This window comes from Petaurus breviceps, unplaced genomic scaffold (genome assembly GCF_028583685.1).
Source record: "Petaurus breviceps papuanus isolate PSGF00001 unplaced genomic scaffold, PetGlider_PUasm1.0 126, whole genome shotgun sequence".
Lineage (NCBI taxonomy): Eukaryota > Metazoa > Chordata > Mammalia > Diprotodontia > Petauridae > Petaurus > Petaurus breviceps.
The window spans coordinates 2,015,290-2,032,693 of NW_027185655.1; the positions used below are offsets into that span (position 1 = coordinate 2,015,290).

General features: G+C 40.5%; 1 protein-coding gene and 1 long non-coding RNA gene across 4 annotated transcripts in view; one reads left to right on the forward strand and one right to left on the reverse strand.

The window, feature by feature from the left end:
* Nucleotides 1-17,404, reverse strand: part of LOC138163804 (sulfotransferase 1 family member D1-like) — a 33,059-nt gene that overhangs the window by 9,409 nt on the left and 6,246 nt on the right. The window contains exons 1-4 of one of the 2 annotated variants that reach the window (XM_069091378.1): nt 14,747-14,870; nt 6,980-7,134; nt 4,192-4,317; nt 2,033-2,130 (exon numbers count right to left, since the gene is read on the reverse strand). In XM_069091378.1, coding sequence (XP_068947479.1) covers nt 2,033-2,130; nt 4,192-4,317; nt 6,980-7,124 — 369 coding nt within the window. In that variant the 5' untranslated portion in view covers nt 7,125-7,134; nt 14,747-14,870. Of the gene's footprint in view, nt 1-2,032; nt 2,131-4,191; nt 4,318-6,979; nt 7,135-14,746; nt 14,871-17,404 lie in introns of those variants that run through there. The other variant, XM_069091368.1, reaches the window with a different exon arrangement.
* Nucleotides 128-16,759, forward strand: LOC138163829 (uncharacterized). 2 transcript variants are annotated; one of them, XR_011168932.1, is made up of 3 exons: nt 128-293; nt 3,450-3,543; nt 16,429-16,759. It is a non-coding gene; the product is annotated as an uncharacterized lncRNA (long non-coding RNA). The 2 variants fall into 2 exon arrangements; XR_011168931.1 differs by lacking the exon at nt 16,429-16,759 and adding an exon at nt 8,344-8,666.

The following is a 17,404-nucleotide window of genomic DNA, read 5'->3' on the forward strand; positions in this document are numbered from 1 at the left end:
TGTTCATATTTTGATGTTATAGGGGTTACCAGGTCTTGTCTCCCCATCTGTTCTGGCACAACCCCATGGGAACATTCAGGGTGGAGCTGAAAAGAGAGGCAACTTCTGCTTTCACTCTGCACTTAAGAACATGTGCCCTGGAACTCTCTTTAGTTCTTCCTGTGGGAAGCAGGGAGGGAGGTCAGACGTTATCTCTCCCTTTAAATAAAGACTGTTGAGTTGAGGGGATTGCATCACCATCTCAAAGACCAAGTCCTTCAGGTGGACCAAAAGTGTCCCTGGAGATGACCCAGGTAAGCTTAGCTCCCTCCCACCTTCTTCAATAAGGGGAACTCCTGTTACATCAAAAGAATGATATTAAGGCATTGCAGTCATCAAAGAAAATGCTGAGTTGATTACATTTTACTTACTAAAAATAAATCATGGAAGTTGGCTGTTCTATGAAGTTTTAAAACCATTTATTCATCTGTTCAACAAGTATTTATTAAGTTTGTACTATGTGGGTCAGCTAGGTGGCATAGTGGATAGAACACTGGCCCTAGAGTCAGGAGGACCTGAGTTCAAATCTCACCTCGGACACTTGACATTTACTAGCTATGTGACCCTGGGAAAGTCACTTACTATTTGCTAGGCATACAAACACAATAGCAAAATAGCCCTTGCTTTAAAGAAACTTACATTCCTTTGGGGGAGAAATGACATAACAAGGAAACTAAAAAATATACAACAAGTACAAGGCAATTTTCATGGGGAAGACTCATAATGGGGGGGATTTTGTAAGAGGTGGAATTTGAGCTAAGCCTTGAAGCAAGATAGGGATGTGGGGCAGAAGTGAGGAGGGAGTTTATTCCAAGCACAGGAGACAGCCTGACAACCCATAAGAGGCAAGAAATAGAAGGCCATGGGAGCATAGATCTAAGGCTGGAAAGGACCCTTCCAATTCTCTCATTTTATAGATGAGGAAACAAGGTAAGAGAGTGAATTAATTAACTGAGCCAGGGACACAGGGAGTTCAGAACCTGGGATAGCAAAATGAATAGTTCACTGGAATTTAGTGCATGAAGGAGCGTTATTTGTACTATGGCTGAGAAAGTGGGCTAAAGATGGGTTTTGAAGGGCTTCTGAGGTCAACTAGAGGAATCTATATTCATTTTAGAGTCCAATGGGATTTCTACAAACTTCTTTAATTGGGGACTGACCTGCTTAGACCTGTGCTTTACGAATATCAATTCTTTGAGTGTGTGTGGGATGACTGGTAAGAGTGCCCAATAGGCAGGGTGATCAAGGGACTTTCCAGTGAGGGATGGTTACTGCTGAATTGATTCCTTTCAATTCATTCATTCATTCATTCATATATTTCTCAAGTATCTACTGTGTGTCAGGCACTGCCTCAATCATTAAGGATGCAAAAATGGTAAGGAAATAAGAAAGAAGATCTTATCCCAAAGGACCTTTTATTCTTTGCAGAGAAATTACCTTCATAAGTACTTGTTGACTTGATGTGATAACTTTTTTTTTTTTTACTGCATTATGCTGCTATATTCTGTCATATATATATATGTAGAAATATAATATTATTGTGAGAGAATCCCTAGGAAGGGAAGAAGATTGGTGGCTCAGTAGATAAAGCACTAGACCTGGAATCAGGAAGAGCTGAATTCAAATTCAGACTCCAACACTTCCTAGCTATTGGACCCTAGGGAATTCACCTAATCTCTGACTCAGTTTCCTCATTGGCAAAATGGGGATAATAATAGGACTTACCTTTGATTGTGAGGACAAAATGAGATAGTATTTGTGAAGTGCTTTGCAAGTCTTAAAGTGCTATGTAAAATGACAGCCATTATTAAAATTCTGTACCTCTGATAATGCAAATTTCTTATTAGTGGGGCGGGGTCCCTTCAGACAAGATCTTATCTAATTGCCTCCTCCCTGGGAAACAAATACCTCTCCCCTTAATAGGAGATGGAAGTCCTATCTGAAGAAGGCCAGTCTCCCCCCTCAGCCTCCTCCTCCTTTTAGAATTGATTACCTTACAGTCATTCTTCCACAGAGAAGAAGGAAGGAGTTGTACTGGCAGGTGGGTTTTCACCAGGCGTGGGGACTTCAGTGCTTCCAGTTGCTTTATTCCTGTAAGTGTGGAAAGACACAACCAAGATTGGTGATTAGTTCTGCTTCAGCATGATAGGGGAATTTCTGTGGTCCAAGTCATCATTAGCATGTTCCTTCCTGGTTAAAGTCCATTACATAATTGATAAATTACATACATTTAATTTTATTGTGTGGTCAATGTTTTCCTCCTTTTTCTTAAAAAAAAAAGAATAAAACAAGCTTAATTCTGTAAAATCATGTCTTGTTGCACCATCTTTCTCTGAGTCTCTTGAAATCAGTTCATAGGTTAGAGCTGGAATCAGCAAAGAGGCCATTTGGTTTATGGAATACTGAGGTAAAATACTCCCATTTTACAGATGAAGCTGAGATATCATGAGTTAAGTAATTTGTCCAGGATCCCCCAGGGAATAAGCACCAGAGACAGGATTTGAATGCTAGTTCTCTAACTCTAGAAACTAGGGCTCTTTGACTGTCCATCTCCCTGCCTCCCCCAGAATGCAATGACTCTCTATAGACCTACTATAGGGGATGCGGTGGGGAACCTGCAGCCTTGAAGCTGTATGTGACCCTCTAGGTCTTCAAATTCAGCCCTTTGCCTGACTCTAAACTTCATAGAACAAATCCCCTTCATAAAAGAATTTGTTCTGTAAAACTCGGTCACAGTTAAAAGGGTGCACCCAAGGACTGAGAGGACCCCACGTGGTCTTGAGGCTGCAGGTTTTCCACCACTGGAACAGTCTTAATTTAGATTTAGAGATGATTTCTTTAAAAGGTAATCGGGGTTAAGTGACTTGCCCAGTGTCACACAACTAGGAAGTATCTGAGGTCAGATTTGAAATCAGTTCCTCCTGACTCCAGTCCCAGTGCTCTATCCCCTATGTCACTTAGCAGTCCCTGATAGATGATTTTCATCAGGGGAGGAAAGAAGGAAACAAGTGCCTACTATGAAGGTACTTTGCTAAGCATGATCTGATTTGATCCTTACGACAACCCTCTGAGGCAGGTGCTATTATTACCCCCATTTTACAGTTAGGGAAACTGAGGCAGACAGGATCAAGTGACTTGCCCAGGGTCACACAGCTAGTAAGTGTCTGAGACCAGATTTGAACTCATGAAGAGGAGTCTTCCTGACTCTAAACCCAGCACTCTATCCAATTCATATTGAAATTCACATATTAATAATTTATGTTTTACTTGTCTTCTACAATATTTATTCAGCTATTTTTCTAAATAGTTTCCTTAGGAGCTTATATGTTTCAGCAAGAAATATTTCAATCATATTCAAATATGCCATCATCTGGGAGTTAGAGGAAGCCATTACTGACTCCATTTTGCAGATGGAGAAATGATGAAGAAATTGATTGCCCGTGAACTGAGGGTGAGAGATGTCAAGAGACTTGCTCAGAATCACAGAACTTGGCAGTGTCAGAGGTAGGCTTTAAACTCAGTCTTTCCATGCTAAGACTAGTGCTTTATCCTCTGTGTTATTTAACTGGGAAACAGGTCCCGGTGCAAGTTTTGATAGCATCAGGAAAGGTCAGGAAGATTGGGGCTTACTTCAGTGGAGAGAGAGCCTTAAGCAGTGATGGTTCAACATGTCTAACAAAGGCAAGGGGCAGGATGCTGTTATATGAGAAGGGTCTGCTGAGAAACAAAGACTTGGCCCAGGCTCTTGTTTTGACTGGGGTCAGTGCTTCCTTCTATAACAAAGTTGGGGAATGTTTCATAAGTACATTCAAGATTTTCCTTTAGGATCTGATCAAAGCTCTAAAAATCTTTAGATCTGAACTTAGGGAATGATGTGTTTCTTGGCCAGTAAAATGATGTTTCCTCCTCTTCTTACTGCCCCCTTAACCACCAAGAGGCTGCAGAATGGAGCGAGTTTGCTGCTATTATCTGATGATCAGATTATTAGAATTTATTTGCTCAGATAACATTTGATTAGCTTCCTATGCTTTGGTTTTTAGCTTTGAAGATTTTTTTCTACCATAACTTTTCATAATGTCAGCCCTAGAGATGATGGATAAGAGTATGGGAATGCTGATTTCTTCTAGGTAAAGAAACATTCATTGGAAATACCATTCACCAATCCAGGAATTATCAGTTCCATGAAAGGGACCCGATTGAATATAGCATCTCGCCTGCATTTCTCTATATCTCCATTGTTATAGATCAGGTCCAACATTTCACTGACCCAAGTGGTACCTGGAAAACATAAATTACAGAAATTAGATTCATTAAATTAAGAAAAGACCTTATGGAAGCATGATTATTAAAAAAAACATTTTCACATGAGGGAACTGAAGGCAGCCAAGTGTCTCAATGGATAGAGCACTGGTCCTTAAATCAGGAGGACCTGAGTTCAAATCCTACCAAAGATACTGTGTGACACTGGACAAGTCACTTAACCTCTGTTTGCCTCAGTTTCCTCATTTGCAAAATAAGGATAATAATAGAGTTGTTGTGAAGATCAAATTGTAAAATGTTTAGCACAGTGCTTGGCACATAGTAAATACTATATAAATGTCAGCTATTATATTATGAGAAAAATTACTTGATAAAGCTATGGGAAAATAAAAATGTGGGAAGGAAGGGGGCCTAACAATAACAGATATCAAACTATACTAAAAGTGGAAATCATTACAATGTTTTGGTCCTAGTTAAGGAAAAGAAAGGTCAATCAGTGGAAAAGATTAGATAGATTCACAAGTTATAGAAGCATATTAACATAGTAAATTAACCTAGCATGTGATAAATCCAAAGACCACACAGCTAAAGGAGGAAGAATTCAGTATTTAAAACTGCAGGGAACATTGGACAGCAGGCTGGCAGAAATGAGGTTTAGACCAATACCTTGAAGTACATACCAAGCAAAACTCCAAATGGACACATGCCTTAGATATAAAAGGTCATATCATAAACAGATTAGAAGACAAATTATGGGAAACATAAGAATCAACCATTAAGAACTTAGATGACTATGATGACTCAGGCATCTGGGAATCCTTAGTGCTGGAGCTTACATTTTGTCACTGTGAATGAGTAAAGCAGACAATCCCTTGGATAATGTGGTGTGGGACAACATCAACAGCAATGATGACGACAACAGCATTCATGGAGTGCTTTGAGGTTTGCAAAATGCTTTACAACCATTAATGTCCTCACAACAACCCAGAATAGATAGGCTCTATTACTCAGGGAAAGCCCTTCTGTGTGCCCAGCCCTACAAGGTTTGTAACTAGTCAAAATCTGCTCAAAGTGAACATTAAAGAGTAGAGAAAGCAGAGCTGATGAAATGTTGCAAAAGGATCCAATGAGTCTTCCTAATTCCAGATTCACTGCCCTAGCCACCAGACCCCATTTAGAGGTAGCAAGCATCTAATGCAGGATTCAGACTCAGCTTTTCTTGACTCGTGTCCTGCCACCTAGAAGCCACCAAGTCATCTATAAGAAGAAATGTTCTCTGATTGATTGTCCTAGCAGAGGAGACTGAAAAGTGCTAGAAGAGGAGCTGCGAGAGACATATAAAGGGATCATAGATTTAGGTACAAGGGGTATTAGCGATCTTTTGGTCCCACCCCTTCATTTTACAGATGGGGAAACTGAGGCCCACCAGGTAAAGTGATTTGCCCAAGGTGAGGAGAGCTAGGGTTTGAATTCTGATTGGATGACTTCAGGTACAGTGTTCTTTTGACTGTATCACTGACATCACAGATCTGGTTGATCTGAAATTTGTCAAGTTGCTCTGACAAAGCACAGAAAAATCAAGTAAGGCCATTCAGAATCAAATGAAGTATCCAGTACTGGGAGAGAAAAGTTATTAGCATTGCAGATTTAAAGCCATTCTGATCCACTAACTAAATACAAACCAATTAATAATCCATTAGAACTAATTAGGATGAAGACCTTGCTTGTGAGATATTTGTGTATGACACTGCTGTTTTGATGACTGAAAAACAGATAAAAGATGTAGAATTTATTGGTCTTCAATCAAGAAGTCTATTAGACGAGTTCTTAACCAGAGGTCCATGGACTCTGTTTTGTGAACAGATTTCTGGAGGGGAAAAAGTGACACCTTTATTTTCATTAACCCTGAACTGAAAACTAGCATTTCCCTTAGTTATTTAAAAAACTCTTCTGCAAAGGTGACCCTAAGCTTCATAAAACTGCCAAAGGAGTCTATGTCACAAAAATCTTAAGAACCCCTCAATTCTTAAAATGGAATGATTCACCAAGTTTCGGTGGGAGCCATTTGGCCATTTGTGGAAAAGTGAGTTTAGATGCTAGCATACAAGGGATAGGAATAGGGACTGAAATCCCAGGGGATGAAACTCCCTCATCCAATGCAGGTTATCATCTTCTCTGCAACTTACCATCTTCAATCCATCCATCCATCCATCCATCCATCCATCCATCCATCCATCCATCCATCCATCCATCCACATTTAGGAGTTGTCTAGATCAGTGGGGCCAAATTGAGATAGAAACAGCCCCTAAACCATACATGAGGATCCCTTGGTGGCTGCATGTTGACTTACAACAACACACATAAATAGAGAAATATATATATGTATATACATATATATATTTTAACACATCAACATATAAAAAATCAGATAGGAACTCCGTTTTAATCAGGCTCCAACCACACTTTGGAAAGCTATGGGTAATATATGCTTGATAACTGCATGTTTAACACCTTTGATGTTGAGAGATGAAGTGATTGACTTAGTGTCACACAGGCAGTATGTGACAGACATGGTATTTAAACCATCTTTCTGATATGGAGGCTAGCTCTCCAACCACACACTAGCACATTGTCTTTGGAAGTGTCTTGTAATTGTCTTAGTGAAGTGACTGAACTCACCAGATTTGGGGTAGGTGGAGATGAGAAGGTCGTCTGGTCTGGCCTCGAATCCTTCTACCTCGGACCACGCTTCTGCGATGGTCCAGAAGAGGGGCACTCCGTGAACATACTCCAGTTCTTGTCTGAACAAATCTTTCTTGTCCATTTTTCAGAGACTGGATTTAGAACAAATGGAATACCCCCATGAATATGGCAGAGTTCGTGAAATTTTAATTTTGACCCTATCATTTCATATATATTTTTTGATCTACATATTTTATGTGTGTATATATATGTGTGTGTGTGTGTGTGTGTGTGTGTGTACATAGACATACATACATAATTTTTTGGGTCAATTAAACCATAAACTACACATGGTGGCTCCCTATTATTTAGCCATAGGTATTTAGTTATAGTTATTAAACCACATATACTAAAGTCCTGATTTAACATTGATGATTGAGGAGACAATAGTTTTGACTTCCAACATCACCACTGTGGAAATAATACAAGAAATTGAGCATTTGGAAAAATCCCAGAGTTCAAAATGGACAAACTGCTTGCAAGATCTTCAATAATACCATCTTCTTCCCTTTATTTATATTCTCAGTGATTACCACAGAGGCTAGCATATCAATGTTTATTGACTGATTGACTAACATAGAAGCATTCAGAGAAGTTTTGTATCATATCCTTCTTTATGTATATAAAAGTCAAGGTATCCTTATAGTGATTTAAATAGTTAATTTTGCATACATGAAAACTGAATAATACTGGGCTAAGTGGTTCAGTTTTTCCTTGAGACATTCAACCAGACATTCAATCAACATTATCAGTGTGAGGTCCTGGAAATGAATCCCCCCCTTTTAAAAAATTAATTTAATTACAGGGTTAGAATCTAAGTTCAAAGTTCTTATCAGGAAAAAACAAAATGGGAACAAAAACAAGATTATGAAAAAAAATCACACAACTGTCAATTATTAAAGTACCCTCAATGGTCCAAGTTTTTAGCTTTGGCTAAGATACTAATAAACCAATTAATTAACATACATTTATTTAGTCAGCTGGGTCCTGATAAGTGTGAATAATGAATCCTGTGTAGCAGTCACATTATTTCAATTCCCTTTGCATATTTCCATTGGACTGGAGCCAATAACCATCTTTTGAAGATTCATAACTTCACATGATATGAATTTGAATACTTGTGGCCACCTGCAGGATTCTTTATTCATACCAATTCAGACCCAGATGGCACATAGTAGGTGTTTAATAGATGCTTATTGATTGAATAACTAATGGATCAGTCATTTTTTCTGAATTATTCCTGTATTATTTTCTGTATTATTTATTCTGTCTTTTATGTATTCTGTATTATATTCTTTCAGATATCCTCCTGCTGTCAGTGCTGACTTGGCTGCATTTTAGGACTCTGCTTGGTTGTTCGATGTGTGGTGGGAAAACTGCCCCTAAATTCCATCTCACTATGCCTAACATAACTTAAAATCACTTTACAAAACATACTCAATAATAAACATTGTGGTATAGTGGGGAAAGTATTGGCTTTGGAGCCAGAGAACCCAGGATCAAATATTGCCTTTGACCCACATTAGATGTGTGATGGTGGGCAAATGATTTCACCCTCTGTCTGCCTCCGTTTCCTCATCTGTAAAAGGGCACACAACTAAAAGGCCTCTTCTATGGTCGTATAACTAGTTGTACGAGATTAAGGCTGTGACAATAATGTCACTTCTCCTAGAGCTGAAACCTGTTAAAGCTTAACTGAAACCAGCAGTAAGTATGGCCATTTAAAATAAATATAATTCAAGGGGAGTAGAAGTGGAATTGGGCAGTGACGGGGCACAGTGGGTAGAGCCCCGAGCATGGAGTCAGAAGTTGTCATTGTTGTTCAGTTGCTTTTTAGTCATGTCTGACTTCTCATGACTCCTCTTGGAGTTTTCTTGGCAGAGATACTACAGTGGTTTGCCATTTCCTTTTCCAGTTCATTTTATAGACTGAGAAACTGAGGCAAACAGGATTAAAATCTTCATTCAAATCTGGTCATAGACATTAACTAGCTGTGTGACCTTGGGCAAGTCACTGTTTACCTCAGTTTCCAAATCTGTCAAATGAGCTGGAGAAGAAAATGGCAAACCCTTCCAGCATCTTTGCTAAGAAAACCCTAAATGGGGTTAAGAAGAGCTGGGTATAACCAAAGAAGAAGAAGAAATGGAGTCACCCAAAATGGAATGTCCTGCTGCAATTATGCATGTCCTATATCCTAGGTTACCCTAGAACCCACTAAGAAAGCCATCTCTTTCTAAAAGAAAACTGAAGAGCTCAGAACATGTGGCCTTGAGGATGCAGTTTCCTTACCCCTGATTTAGAGTCTACAGACAGAATGGGATTTTGTAGTCTTCTACGACTCTTCTCTCTACTAATACAGTAGAAAGCCAATTCACAGCCTCAGGCTTCACTCCCCCCAATACTCTTTCTCAGATTAGAGGAAGCACAACCAGTTGCCATCACTCCTTTCCCCAGCTCTTCACTGGCACCCTCCAAGTCACTTACTCTCTGGATCCCCCACATCTCTGTCCTTGCTTTCCAATCATATTGCTGTCCTACTTCCCAAGCACTCTGGGCATCCTCATTCCCAGAGCTAGGCAGCTCTCCATTTGGGTTCCCAGACTGGTCTTTAAAATGCCTTATTTAAGTCAATTAATCCCAGCCCTGACTCCACTTTCTGACTCTCTCTCCCTCCCCTCCCCCTCTCTCTCACTTTTTGGAGGGGCAATTGGGGTTAAGTGACTTGCCCAAAGTCACACAGCTAGTAAGTGTTGAGGCTGGATTTGAACTCAGGTTCTCCTGACTCCAGGGCCAGTACTCTATTAACTGTGCCACCTAGCCACCCTCCTGACTCTCTTTAAAAATCCAGAGATTAAGGCTCCCTGTATTCCCTTGTAACTCTCTCCAGGGAACAACTACTTCCCCTTCTCCCCTCCTTGGCCCAGTTCTCTTCAGGGTTCATCATATCTTCTCTGTAATCCTGGACCTTTTTGGCTTGGACTTAGGAAAGATACTGACTAGCTTCTGGTAGAATAGACAGGAAAGGTACTGAGTTCTTCCTTAAATGCTTCCTGGTCCAATATTTTACCCAAAGTTATACCTTTTACTTCTCTATGGGCTGATCTTGGCTGAGTGTTGAATGTGACTGGAGGACAAAACCAGTTGTTTTGGGCCAATCCCCAGGTGATTTCAATTCAATGCTGGAATAAAATGAGATACTTACAGGGAATTGAATTAGCCATAGCAGGGAAAGAATATTTAGCAAGGGCTTTGGGAGGACAAAATGAGTTGCTTCAGCTGAGTGAAGCTCCTCTTTGTCTGAGTTGCCTGTCATGGTCTACCAGCCAAACCTTGGAGCCATGATGAAGCCCTCACAGATGTCTTTACAAAAGTGACCTGGAAGCGATGTTGTCCTCCTGAGCCCTTCATCGACTCAGCCTGAAGTTGGTCTTAATACCTTTTATGAAAACGTAGACTGCACTGTATAGGTGCTGGGTAGTAGAAGATTGTTCCCGTCACAGAAATTCTCATCTAGGTCCGTAGTCCTTGTCTAAGTCTCTTGAGGGAGAAGCCTGAATTTCAGGGTCCTAATAACTGGTTCCCTTCCATCTCCTCAGATACAAGGTTAAACTGACCCTTTTCCTTGTGGCTGGAAGGCTGTTGATCTGTTCTTTCCTCAAACTGCCCCTTATTTTGGGCTCTTACAGCCTCTTACAACTTTGGACTCAAGATATTGGTTTGGAATCAGCATAGGTGGGGTTGGTGGGACTTTGCCCTTCTGAATTCAGTCCGGTGTAGGGTCATTGCCTGTATCTTCCAGTAGGGCACCATTGCCTACACAGGGGAGTCAAGTATTCCATATCTATCCATATCTAAAAACTGGGCTCATCCCAGGCCAGAATGTTAGTGGGCTGGAGAATGGAGGCTGTTGTCTACTTTCTGCTGCCCATCTATAGGCTCCTCTTTCCTACCCAGACACAGAAGTAGTGCGATCTGAGTGGCAGTGACCCAAGGCTCATGGAATGCCTTGTATTGCCCTGTTCTGCTAACCCCAGGGTGCCCAGTTAGGTCATTTGGTTCCTAGCTACATGGACTATAGACATGCCTACCCTTCAATCCCTTCTGGCCTTTGGAGCCCATCTCCTTTAGTGCCTAGGATATTCTAGTCTATTGCCTGGGGGGTATGAGAATATCCCATGAGCATTGGCCTTGTCAGGTCGTCAGAGGCCCTGCTAGGTGGTCTTGAAGCGTATTGCCAAATCATTATTTAAAAATCTTCATCAAGATCATTTTTGGATTTCAAATGCTTGAGTTTCTTCATGTATCCTGTTGGGGCCGTGTCCCCTCCCTGTTGCTTAGCACTGATGTCACAGAATCTGCCTCCTGGGAAGGTACCACATATTTCCTATAATTTAGCTTTCAAGCATCAGGCTCCCAGGCTCCATCAAAGGCACCACCACATCACAGACCCTTCCAGTTGGCACATCAATAATGTTCCTAGTATTATAATAGGCTTTGGGGATGGCACTATAAGACATGATAGGGAAAAAAAGTTTAGGCATACTCCATGACATCATTCAGAAGAGCGATTGCTGTAACCCATGTGATTTTAGAATAACTTAGTCCATGGAGGGTTGGGGGGGTGGGGAGCAGTGAGAGTGAGGGGAGGTCCATGAACTTATGGAATGACATCAACCAGCAAGTCAACAAGTACTTATTATGTGCCAAATACTGTGCTAAGCCCTGGTGATATAAAAAAAGGCAAACCATGGTCCCTGCCCTCAAGGAGCTCACATCAGAATGGGAGAGACACATATACATACGTATATCTTATGCTTTATAAGATACCTGTGTATATCTCTATGTCTATCATCCATCTATCTATGTATCTATGTATGTATGTATCTACAAGAAATGGGAGGTAATTTCATAGGGAAGGCACTAGCAGTGTGTGTGTGTGTGTGTGTGTGTGTGTGTGTGTGAGGGTGGGGGGGCTGGTCAAGGTCTCTTAAAGAAGGTGGGATTTGATACCCTAGAGGACTCCTCAGGAGCCATTGGGAAGGGGATAGGGAAATGGTCATCCTGAACAGCCCTTAACAAGCTTGTTTTTCTAAGATGTTAGTAGCAAATGCTTGGGGATCCTTGAGCTGTTCCCAGGCCAAATAGTTCCAATGAAGAGGCAGGGGAGCTGTTTCTATGGCATCTCTAAAGTTCTGATGATGGTATCATCATGAACATCTCTGACCTATGTCACCCTGTGCTACTGCTGTCCAGGATAACTTCTGCTAACTCAGCCCCAGGAGTACACCAAAGCCCACAGTTCATATACACTGTAAGAGACTGAAGCTAATCTTCCTGGCTCACAGAACAGCTCTCTCTCTGTTGGTTTTTCCCAAAGCAGATCATGAAGACCCAGGTCCTGCCCTTCTCGGTCTCTCAGACTAGACTCTAATGCATGACCAGAGCTTTCCAGCCCCCAGCTTTTGCCCTTGCACTCAGCAAGTTATTTTCCCTTCCATTGTACCCAGGAAACAACAGCTTTCTTCATCTCCATCCCAGGATTCCAAGCTCCTGACATAGGCTCTGGACTCACCACAATCCTAGGGGTCTAAGTCCTTTGATTTAGAGTTGGGAGAGACCCCAGAAGTCATCTAGCTGAGTAGTTCTCAAACTTTTTGGTCTACAGACCCCTTTATAGTCTTAAAAATTAAAAGCAAATAATCATTCTTCAAAATTAAAAGTAAACACTTGCTCTTAAAAATTGTGTAAGACAAATATTCTTAAAAAGAGTAACAGATATTCTTAAAAACTAAGAGTGAGAAAGAAACTCAAAGAGCCTTTGTTTATGTGGGTTATATTTATCGATATTTATCATATTGGAAATTAAAGTGCCTTAATATCACCATGAAAATAATTTTGACCTTTCAGACCCCCGAAAGGGTCTGGACCTCGCTTGGAGAATTGCTGCTCTAGTTCAATCCCCTCATTTTTTGGATGAGGAAAGTGAGAAAAGTCAAGTGACTTGTCTAAGATCACAGAATTAATTAAGTTGCAGAACTGGGATTTGAACCCATAGCCTTTGGTGTCTAGTCCAGGGCTCCTTTCTGACATTTAGAACTGCCTAAATATCTTGACTAAGCCCAGTCTCAGAGAATATCATGCAGTATAGTTTTCCAGCATTCTGGTCTAGAAGGGTAAGTCTTTCTGACTCTAAAGTCAGCCCTGGAAATGCTGTTAGGGTGAATTTGGCACTCCACAAAGGAACTGTGTCCCTTTTAAACAGCCGTCCCCTCATTTAGTCTTGGTTAGGAAGATTCATTTGGCATTTCTCCTGAATGTTTTTGGATTCATTTGTACACTGAAAGTGAATTTCCTAAGATGGGAATTTCACTGTGGATGACAAGCAGAGCTGTTGGGAAAATTTCACAAAGCATGTAAGTGAGGCAGCCTCATGTCTAAACATGTGTATGGGCTGTCCTTAGAGTCAGGGAGACACCAACTCAGACAGAGATATCAAAGTGCCTGTAATTAAGTTGTCAAGAGATAGGATACCAATTTCAAGTGATGAATGCCAATGCAAATAATATTTATTCAGAGCTGAACTTTAAATCATGACTATTGGAATTATTAATGACTAATTACAATAGCAGTATTATACATTGGAAAGTTTTTTGTAGTATTTAGACAACTTTCACAAATGTGAAATTTGATTCTAATAACAAACTCTTGGGGATAGAAAGGAAAAATACTATCCTTACCATCTGATAGTACCAACTAGTGGTATAGGACATTAGGTGTCATAGATGCTCATAGAAGTGAGAGATTGCTATGAATTTGGCATGGACTGGAGAGCTTTCATGGGCAAGTTGTGGTGAGGAAAGGGTGGATCTTGGTTAGGTTTTTTTTTTTTAGAGCAGCTGGGCTTAAGTAACTTGCCCAAGGTTACCCGGCCATTTGTGTGGGTGGTAAGTATCTGAGGCTAGAACTGATCCTGAGTCCTCCCGACTCCAGGCCGGTGCTCTTACTCACTGAACCACCACACCGGGCCGCCCCATCTTGGTTAGGTTTTTGGTTTTTGAAGAGGAGTGGAGCTCCTTTTTAGATGACTGGATAGAAGGGAGGAGAAAAGCATCCCAGAAAAGGAGAATAGTGTAGCTCAGAATGCCTTTTGTTCCTTTTCTAGGACACTGAAGTACTTAAAAAAATTAAATTGTCATCATGAAAATATGAGAATCGAGATGTTATAGGAATATAATGCTTAGGACATTATGCACATTTCAGGAAAAGACATGGATTTCACGTGATCTGGTGTTTTATCTTTTAACAGCTATTCTTTCTATACATATATCAGGATTGCTTTGCTTGTTTGTAAAAGCGGAGAATATTTTCTTTTGACCCATTTCTGAGGACATACCATATCTTGTATTTGTCCCACTTAATTGGTGGCAATATCACAATAATGGATGGTATTATTTACATGAAGTGTTATTTACCCCAACCTCCCGGGGATAACAATAAATCAATTTAGTTATTGTAGTTTACATGCAGAAACTAAGCATTAGTTAAAAATGGCTTTTCTCCATCCCTAGCCCTTTTTATGTGCTAGTCTGATTTGCATTGAGTTGATTTATATCATGTAGCAAAATCATGACTCCTTAGAACCAAAATATTCTTCTATGCAAGAAATTCCCAAAATGTATCTTATTAGATGCAAATTTCACTTACCTTTAAACTCCAGAGATTTAAAAAATCAGGTATCAGAGCCAATTTACTCTGCCCTGAGTACCTTCCAAATTCCTACGTCAGGAATCCTTGCAATACAGTAAGCTCACATTACAGACAGCCTGTGTACCCTGCTGTTTACTTCTCTAACCAACGTCTCTGGGAATAGAATTTCCTCCAGAGAATATTTCTAACCTTTTGGAAAACAATCAGTCCCCTGAACGATGTGATTAACCCCTTATCAGGGGTTAACTAAAGCACAGTCTGGAATTCTATTGCCCCTGATCACAGAATCATAAAATTTTATGGTTAGAAAGGCATTCAGAATCTGTCAAGTCCAATCTGTGCCTGAATTACGTACTTGGGCTATTAATTAACTGGATTAATTACCCAAACTACCTTTATGGCTATCCCCTGCCTCCCACCACAGATTCTTCTCATTCTGCCTCGTGTCAGCTCATTTGCTTTCCGATAACTACTGCTTAGTAATGTTTTCCTCCAATCCAATATCCAATTATTAGCCTGACTGCAACTTTCTGTTCAGTTATTTTAGTCATGTCCAAGTCTTCATGACCCCTTTGGGGTTTTCTTGGAAAAAATCCTAGAGCGCTTTGCCATCCCCTTCTCCAACTCTTTTTACAACGAGGAAATGGAGTCTCATAAGGTTAAGTCACTTGCCCAGGGTCACATAGCTAGTAATTGTCTGAGGCTGAATTTGAACTCAGGTCTTTCTGAGTCCAGGTACAGCACTTTATCCATTTTACCACCTATATGCCTGGATAATATATAGGACTCAGAATACCTGAGTTTGAATTTGACCTTAAACAGCTGCTAGTTGAATGACCGCAGGCAAATCACTTCACTTCTGTCTCTCTCAACTTTCCCATCTGTAACAGAGGGATAATAATAGCACTTACCCCCAAGGTTGGTTGTGAGGATCCAATGAGATAATACTTGCAAATCTTAAAGCTCTCCATAAACCCTAGCTATTATTATTATTATTTAGTAATAATATCCTGCGTAGTAGTTAGTACCAGTGTTCTTATCCTAATCTTATAAATACATAGACTCGCTCAGAATCTTTCTCTCTCTACAAACAGGCCCAGTGTCACCCAGGTACAAGTGTATGGGCGTAGGATTCGAAGTCAGCACCCCTATTTTCAAGTCTGGCACTCTTCCCTCAATGCCCATTGCTTCTGATTTTGTAGATGGAGAAATTGAGAAGGCAGCTAAGGAGAAAAGCACACAGAATGTTGACCTTGGAATCAGGAAGATTGGAGATAGAATCTTGCTTCAGGCATATATTAGTTGTGTGATCTTGGACAAATCATTTACATCTCCCAGCCTCAGTTTCCTGATCTATAAGATGGGGGTAATAATAGCACCTACCTCCCAGGGTTTTTGGGAAGATAGAAAGAAATAACTTGGTAAAGTGATTTGCAAACTTTGAGGTGCTGCGTAAATGTTATTACTAATAAAGCCACACAGTTAGTGAGTAAGAGTCCAGGTTTTCCAATTCTAGATACATCACTGTTTCTGATTTCATCAATACCCTGGAATTTTCTGACAATGTATGCACACAGTGGGATTCTAGTGGTTATGGAGGCATCTGTTTTAGGAGCTCGAGGCACAGGTGATTGCCAATGGGAGAGTTAACTAGACTTCTGTCCACCTGTTTTCCCCAGGGCCTCTTATTTCCATGGACACCACCTGCCAGCACAAACCTCAGGAGGAAGACATCTATGAGATCATCCATTCTAGCTTCTTCTGACAGTATGGATAAACAACTTTGCATTTTCTCAATAGATTTTCTTTTGGGGAGAAACTTAGTTAGCAAAGAATCTGACAATCAGAGAGTTGGTATCTTTATTTATTGATGCCCATGTGCCTCCTTTATTTCTTCCTCCTTTTGCTCTCTGAATATATAAACGACCATTTTATTTCTCTGCAACCATCACTTGCTTTTATCAGTTTAAAAAAAAATTCCAACACTCAGCACTTAGCATAATTCAAGGCATATAGTGGGATACCTAATAAATGTTGATTGATTGATGGTAATTAGGAAATTGCAGTATTTACTACTTTTCTTGCTTGTTGAGTATATGAAATTAATTTTAACCAACTCTTTCACATTTTATTATGAAAAAGGAAAAAGTAAGTATGGTCTCTCTCTATATGCAGACAATTATGTATGCATATATGTGTGCGTATATATCTGTCTGTCTGTCTGTCTGTCTCTGTCTCTCTATCATTGCTTGCCCCCCAAACCAAATTGGTAGCTTTGCATAAGTGGGAGTTATGAGGAGCAGACGAAGCAGAAGATGATTGAGTATTCAGACTCAGACCTTTTGATCCCTTTTGGGATCTATTCGCATCTCCAACATAACCCTTCCATCTACCTTCCGTATTTCCATTCTCCTAGTCTAACCTTGACCCTCACAGGTTGTTTTTTGTCTTTTATTCTTGAAGAGGACCAGGAAGGAGATGTCATGACTTGCAAGTGAATTGGATTTAAGGGAGGCAGGGCTGTGTAAAGTCACCAGCCTCACTCTCTCCTCTGGAGCCATCTGGGTCCATTGGCAAGATAGAGATCAGGGCAACTAGACATGGCCCCAGATGCAGTGGGAGGCCTTGGCCTTTGTAAGCTAAGGTCTTTCCCAT